We start from the raw sequence: 7,859 nt of genomic DNA on the forward strand, positions 1-7,859 counted from the left end.
GGAAGGCCCTTCAGACTGTTTTGAAATTTTCAAAACAGTCGGAAGAGCCTCCCGACTCAGACGAATAGAAATTTGTCGGGTGGTTGTCGTAAGCGTGTCGGTTTAGTCGTAAGGCGATTCTGATTAGTCGTAACGGTAGTCGGAAGACTCGTAAGGGTGGTCGGAGTTGTCGGTAGCATAGTTTCGTTCGGATTAGTCGTAAGGGCAGTCTGATTTGTCGTTAGGACAGTCGTTAGCTAGTCGGTTTAGTCGTTACACTGGTCGTGAGAGTCGGCTATTGTTCGGAAGTTTTTCAGCCGGGCCTGTCGTAACTGCAGTCGGAATTGTCGTTACTGCAGTCGGAAGTGTCTGGACACATGTCGGATTTGTCGGCCCTGAAGTCGGGTGGTTGTCGTCTGCTTGTCGGCTACATGGTCGGATCAGTCGTAAGGACAGGTCGGGAGTGAAATTTGGAGCCGAATTTGCATCCGACACTTCCGATCTAGCCGACTTAACTATCCCCGACACTTCCGAAAAATCGTATATGTGAGACCAAGGCATTACGTAAATGCTGTTAAGCTGTATTTAGCAGTTTAACCAGTAAGGATGTTGTATTTTAACATATTTGAAGTTTGAATCCTCAATTGGATTTCCCATTAGTCCAAACGGTTTATTCCCACTAAAATGTTGAAGTAGCCATGAACCCAAGACTTGTACGGTGGAAGCCGCATTTTAGGACCTAAACAAATCTGAGAATAATCAGATCTTAAAACTGAAATGCGTCTTTAAATGTTTTTTTGTTTTTTTTAAAGGCGATGCCACTGTAATAATTAGGTGATATTTTGAAAATAATACATTAAGTGAAATTAACTTCAAGATTGTTTGTTCCTCCTGCAGGGTGTCCTCGGGAAGCAGTGAACCATCCACAATTCAACATGTGTATATCGTACATCCACACGGGCGTGGCTATGGATTCAACGCAGCTCTCGCCGTTTTTGAGTCCATCGACCAACTGGTGCTGAGACATCGCTATGTGTCCCTCAAACATTACTTCAAGCAGGTGGACGTGACACTGGCATTCCCTGTCGGATGTCAAGAACTGCTGCGAAGAAGCTCGGAATCTGAGAAAGAAAACGCTTCTGAGAAGGACGGTGTGTACGCCAACGCTTTCGCCATTCACGAAGCCATGGGAGAAAATCTGTACGAGCCTATTGGTTTTGGTGTTGAAAACCCAGAGGATATAAGTAATGACAACGTGTCAAAGTCCCCAAAGAAAAATCCATATGAGTGTGTTGATGCTTCTGGTGCCGAAAGTACCACTGCTGAAATTGCTCGACATTTTCGAAAAGGAAATCTTTACGAACCTGTTGCTGATGTGCCACGTAGTTCAAAATGTTCCAGCACTCAAGGCACCAACATAGAGCGTGTCAAAGGTTCTGCCAAAGATCGTCCATACGAACAAGCTATCGGTGAGGCTGCTACTTCCAAAACTGTGTCTGGTAGTTCAAAAAGTTCTCACACCAAAATTGCCATGACTGACAAAGACAAACATGCACCTGAAGAAAATGTTTACGAAACCATTCCTGATGATCCTGATGAAACCTTCGAGGGCAGCAACGCTGATGTTTTCACTGACACTTCCAAAGAACATCCATACGAACCTGTTGAGTTTCGTGGCAAAGGTACAAAGAGGTCGTCATATGTATGAGAGATGAGTGTCTTTTGGACACAGAAACAGTATTTTGGGGGAACTACTGCTGGTGCTTGTGATTTCTTCTTACTATTAAAATCTAAAACGTTTTGAATTAAGGGAAGCTTGTGCCTGTTTTGTTAACTGTTGAGTTTGGTGCAAGAATCTGGAAGACCCTCCCTATTTCAGACTGCCTCAGTCCTTATTAACACCTTACTTTTTCAGGTTTTCTGTTCATGACCTCTGTAAATTTACTCCCACTTTAAGGCTCTCTCCTTCTGTAGATATGATTTTCTCGGATTTTTGGAGGTCGTGGATTGGTATTGTTTTTATTCATCTGTGATCATTTTGATGTTGATGTTCAGTGGTGCGGCCCTTCTGTTGTTCCTCCACATAGGCAGCCATGTTTCACCTTCAGGGGATTTTGCCACAAAGAGTTTCGTCGTCTGATTCTTTCTGTCGGGCCTATACTCTGGCATGTGGAGAGGTGAGGATGGGATCTTCAACTGGGAGCATCTCGTTACTCCCCCGTATCGTTACTCCCCCGTGTCGTTACTCCCCCGGCTCGTTACTCCCCCGTATTGCTACTCCCCCGGCTCGTTACTCCCCCGGCTCGTTACTCCCCCGTGCCTTTTTATTACACTTAAGTAATGCAGTTATTACTTAATTGAATTTTCAAGAGAGAGAGAGAGAGAGAGAGAGAGAGAGAGAGAGAGAGAGAGAGAGAGAGAGAGAGAGAGAGAGAGAGAGAGAGAGAGAGAGAGAGAGAGAGAGAGAGAGAGAGAGAGAGAGAGAGAGAGAGAGAGAACTCGAACTCGAACTCGAAAACTTTATTACCGAGGGATGATAGCATTAGGTCCATATGGTCCTTTCTTACAGCTAGTCCCTACTATAATACACACATGAAACAAAAAACAAGTATGAAGAATAAAAAATAAAAAATAAATCACACACAAAAAATCAAATAAAACAAAATTATGTAGAGAAAAGTATAACAAAATAAAAATAAAAAATTCAAAAGTGTGCTTGTTAATGGAAACATACTATACACTTTCTCTTTCACACATCCTCACACACACTCACACAAACTGTACACCGACTTAGTCGTTAGAGAGGTGCTTTCGGAGCTGTCTTTTAAAAGAAGATAATGACAGACATGACTTGATATTTACAGATAGTGAATTCCAAAGGAACGCACCAGAATAAGAAAAACTCGTTTTAAACAAATCGATGCGGGGCCTTGACAAGGCAAGGTTATTTCGAGTGTTTGAATAATATGACGGAGATGATTTGAAGAGTTGTATAAGATATGTTGGGGCGTCCTTATAGACGACTTTATACATAAATGAACATTTATTATACAAAAGCTGCTTTTTGACTCACATGCGAAGCAAAAGTGAGTCTATGTACTCACCCGAGTCGTCCGTCCGTCCGTCCGTCCGGACGTCCGTCCGTCCGGAAAACTTTAACGTTGGATATTTCTTGGACACTATTCAGTCTATCAGTACCAAATTTGGCAAGATGGTGTATGATGACAAGGCCCCAAAAAACATACATAGCATCTTGACCTTGCTTCAAGGTCAAGGTCGCAGGGGCCATAAATGTTGCCTAAAAAACAGCTATTTTTCACATTTTTCACATTTTCTCTGAAGTTTTTGAGATTCAATACCTCACCTATATATGATATATAGGGCAAAGTAAGCCCCATTTTTTGATACCAGTTTGGTTTACCTTGCTTCAAGGTCAAGGTCACAGGAGCTCTTCAAAGTTGGATTGTATACATATTTTGAAGTGACCTTGACCCTGAACTATGGAAGATAACTGTTTCAAACTTAAAAATTATGTGGGGCACATGTTATGCTTTCATCATGAGACACATTTGGTCACATATGATCAAGGTCAAGGTCACTTTGACCCTTATGAAATGTGACCAAAATATGGTAGTGAACCACTAAAAGTGACCATATCTCACGGTAGAAAGAGCCAATAAGCACCATTGTACTTCCTATGTCTTGAATTAACAGCTTTGTGTTGCATGACCTTGACCTTGGGTCAAGGTCACATGTATTTTGGTAGGAAAAATGTGTAAAGCATGTGAGTCGTATGGGCTTTGCCCTTCTTGTTTAAGCTTAACATCCCAATACTTTTCATCTTTTCCTTTGTAGAAAGAGATGGACTGGGCAGAACTAGTTTATCAGCTCTACGCTGGAGCGAGTTCAGCTTCTTCAAGTGAACTTCACTACACCCGTCCCATACTTTGGAAGCATAATCAATATGGGGTTTTATGTGGGCATTGTAAAATAGTTTTAGAGAGAGAGAGAGAGCATGTTTAAAGAACTTACAACTGTCAGATCTGCCTGTACATTCGTGTACAGTACATCTTTGAACAAAAAAGTATATATTTTAAGCAGAAGAGATACGGGGGGGTAACGAGATGCTCAGCTCGTTACTCCCCCGTATCGCTACTCCCCCGGCTCGATACTCCCCCGGCTCGTTACTCCCCCGTATCGCTACTCCCCCGGCTCGATACTCCCCCGGCTCGTTACTCCCCCGGCTCGATACTCCCCCGGCTCGTTATTCCCCCGGCTCGTTACTCTCCCGTACACAGAAAATGACTGGATAACCCTGTGATAGTAAGTTAGCATGAAATATTGCTTTTCCGGAGAAATTGTCTGGATAAACAAACAAAGAAACAAACAAAACAGCTGGACAGGGGGGGGGGGGGGGGGGGGGTGGGAACAATATTTCATGCCAACTTAGTATCACGGGGTTATCCAGTCATTTTCTGTGTACGGGGGAGTAACGAGCCGGGGGAGTAGCGATACGGGGGAGTAACGAGCCGGGGGAGTAACGATACGGGGGAGTAACGAGCTGATCCGCTTCAACTTACACAACAATACCACTGGATGTTTTGGACACAAATTCGTTACACTTGCAGGGACTAATTAGCAGGTATGCATACTATAATCATTAATCAGGACAAAAACCTCTTCCTGTGTGTACTGGAGATAACTCGGAACAATGTAGTAACCACTACAAGAACCAAGTTCGACCATTGTCGTCTATTGTTTCAGTGACAGGATTTCATTCAGACTTGCCGATCAAGCTTTGCTCTCAGAAGCGTTAAACCTTGAAATCCAACAGTGTGTCAAAGCAAAAGAGAGTAAGAAATGGCATTGCGTCTTGCATTTGTACTTAACTTGTGGTGTGTGTGTGTGTGTGTGTGTGTGTGTGTGTGTGTGTGTGTTTGAGTGTGTGTGTTTTCAAGTTAAATGGCATTTGATAATTGTTTCAAAAGAAAGAAAAATGTACTGTATTTGTTACTAGAAAAAAAGACTCAATTGACAATGATTTTCCTGGTGATACACTTTATTTGTGGGCAGGATGCTAAAAAAAAGTCTACCAAAAACCACAAACCGTTTTTACCCACAAAACACTTATTCTGAGTTGTTTCCCTTCATGTATTCTCTGCAATGTGCCCGAGTTGCAAATGAAGAGATGCTCCCTAGGCAGGGCCGGACTAGGCAAAGAGGAGGGGGGGGGTGCCAGTGGTGGCCCAGGGGGATGTCCCCCCAGGCGGCAGGGGCGGATCAGTTCATTTTATGACTGGTTTTTTTCAAAAGTATATTGTGAAGATATGGGTGTGAAGGCGCGAAGCGCCGAGCCGACGGCGCGAAACGCCGAGCCGACGGCGCGAAGCGCCTAGGTTGCTAGCTAGGGGGGTCCGGGGGCATGCCCCCCCGGAAAATTTTGAAAAAAAGGATGCAAAATGGTGCAATCTGGTGCATTCTGAGGATGATCATTACCAGTTTCAGGCAGCAGATTTTGTCACTGATTAATACCCCAAAAATTGAAACTCAATGTAAAATAAAGAAATGCATACCTCATTCAATATTTTTATTTTTTGGCTGGGGGGGGGGGGGGGTCCGGAAACCCTAGAACCCCCCCCCCCCCCCCCTCGTTGTGGGGGTCAGGGGGCGAAGCCCCCTGAAGCTGACGGGTAGGTCATATTCTGAGATAGGAAAATGGTCGCTCCTTGCATGAAACGGCATAAAATAAGCAATAATAAAAAAAAATTAAATAAGTAAGGTACATGTTTAGGCTAGGGGGGGGGGGGGGGTTGCGCAACCCCCATAACCCCCCCGGTAGTCCGGCCCTGCTAGGCCCTGTGTGTGTGTGTGTGTGTGTGTGTGTGTGTGTGTACAGGGACGTTAGGACGCGGTACGGCGTACCAAATTTTAGACTTTTTTTTTTTTTAAGAAATCCGATGATGATCACATCCTCATAAATCAGTCAGGGGTTATAACTAGAACAAAAGCAGATGTGAGAAGAAACAGTGAGTTCACAAACACATCTCACATTACGTCGATCAATGGACCTGGGAAGCAAATCGGCTTTTTTTTCTCCCTCGCCGTACCAAATGTTGTGGGTCTGCTACGTCCCTGGTGTGTGTGTGTGTGTGTGTGTGTGTGTGTGTGTGTGTGTGTGTGTGTGTGTGTGTGTGTGTGTGTGTGTGTGTGTGTGTGTGTGTGTCTTTGTGTGTATCTTTGTGTGTGATTGAGGGGTATGTTTTCTTATTGTTTGTCTCTCTTATTTTTGTTGTTTTTTGTTGTTTGTTTTTCCGTGGTTGTGCAATTGTTCTTGCTTTTGCTTGAGACAAGTTTCAAGATGTGCACACATGTATGTGTCCAAAATATCCACTACAGGTTGTTACACCCCCGGTATAGGGGTGTGTATAGGATTCGGTCGAAGTGTTTGTTTGTGTGTTTGTGTGTTTGTGTTCGCATATAGATCTCAAGAATGAACGGACCGATCGTCACCAAACTTGGTGAACAGGTTCTATACATTCCTGAGACGGTCCTTACAAAAATTGGGACCAGTCAAACACACGGTTAGGGAGTTATTGGTGGATTAAGATTCTACAAAGACTTATAGAGGGACATATTAATGGTCAAAGGGAAATAACCTTCTCAGTTGGTGGCAGTGAGAATGGTTATTTCCCTTTGACCAACGGGGGTGTTTTTCCTACCTCGGAGGAATTTCTTGTTTTTCTGGGTTTTTTTTAGTTTTTTTTACCCTGACATAAAGAATACAGCAGCAAAACCATACTAATTATGTGCAGTAAATGTAATTCTTAAACTTTTGACTTGTTGTATTCATTGATTGATTAGTTGATTTTATTATTCATGGAGTAAAAGTACATTTTTATAAAAAGTGAACATGTCTCAATTATAAATGTGGCTTTAATATATATAACTAGAAATCCCCCCCCCTCCCCCACCCTTCCTCGCAATGCCATAAGGATGGCTTATGTCATTGCAAAATTCAAGCGAATTGTTGAAAATGGTTAATGGTATTATTTGATAAATGGTGCATGCAACCATTGCACTTTTTAAATCATATTCATCTATCTTTTATGCTTGATTTCAATACTGCAATTTAGTGTTTTACACACAAACAAGTATTCGATGGAAGAGCTGTTAATCAATTAAATTGCAAGTTATGTCAACTTTAAAACAGGTTTTAGTAAATGATTGACTTGAAACTGTCTGTACATTGTTTAATCTTTTTTTTTTCTGTGTTAATTATGTGCAATACAAAATTATGAATTTTGGCTATTACTGTTAACATTTCTCACTTGAAATTAGAAATGAGTGTAAATACCTGAGTGTACACATGGATTCCCTGCATTGTTTGCATGTCTTTTCATTTTGCTTTATGTGTGCTGTTGTCAAGTTGTTCATTGCAGGAGCACAGGGAGAGAGAACAAATGCACACAAAAAACAACAAAGCAAAAAATGAATTGTGAGCTTTTTCTATTCATACACATTTGTTCTGTTTAAAACATGCACAACATTTTTGATTTTGAAAAAAAATATTCAAAGTTTGTGTGTGTGTGTGTGTGTGTGTGTGTGTGTGTGTGTGTGTGTGTGCATGCATTTGTCTTTGTGTACGGTATGTAAAGCAGAGAATACTTAAATACACAGACACACACACTTAGGACTCTTTGCATAGGGTTGTGCATTAGGCTGTAAACCCCCCCCCCACACACACACACACTCACACAAGGCCTGCAAAGCCATATTGGTGGAAGGGATATTAAAAATAACTGACACACACAAACACAAACAAACACACACACACACACACACACACACACACACACAAACTGTGTAAGAAAGAGGAAAAA

General features: G+C 42.3%; 1 protein-coding gene across 2 annotated transcripts in view; it reads left to right on the top strand.

Annotated features, from left to right (window-relative positions):
* LOC138967013 (phosphatidylinositol 3-kinase regulatory subunit gamma-like) overlaps nucleotides 1–1,788 on the top strand; it is a 28,205-nt gene extending 26,417 nt beyond the window's left edge. For both annotated transcript variants that reach the window (XM_070339457.1, XM_070339456.1), the window contains exon 9: nucleotides 877–1,788. In XM_070339457.1, the coding sequence (XP_070195558.1) occupies nucleotides 877–1,687 (811 nt within the window). In that variant the 3' untranslated portion in view covers nucleotides 1,688–1,788. The remainder of the gene's footprint in view (nucleotides 1–876) is intronic.
* Nucleotides 1,789–7,859: the final 6,071 nt, after the last annotated feature.

The sequence above is a fragment of the Littorina saxatilis genome, linkage group LG5 (genome assembly GCF_037325665.1).
Source record: "Littorina saxatilis isolate snail1 linkage group LG5, US_GU_Lsax_2.0, whole genome shotgun sequence".
Taxonomy (NCBI): Eukaryota; Metazoa; Mollusca; class Gastropoda; order Littorinimorpha; family Littorinidae; genus Littorina; species Littorina saxatilis.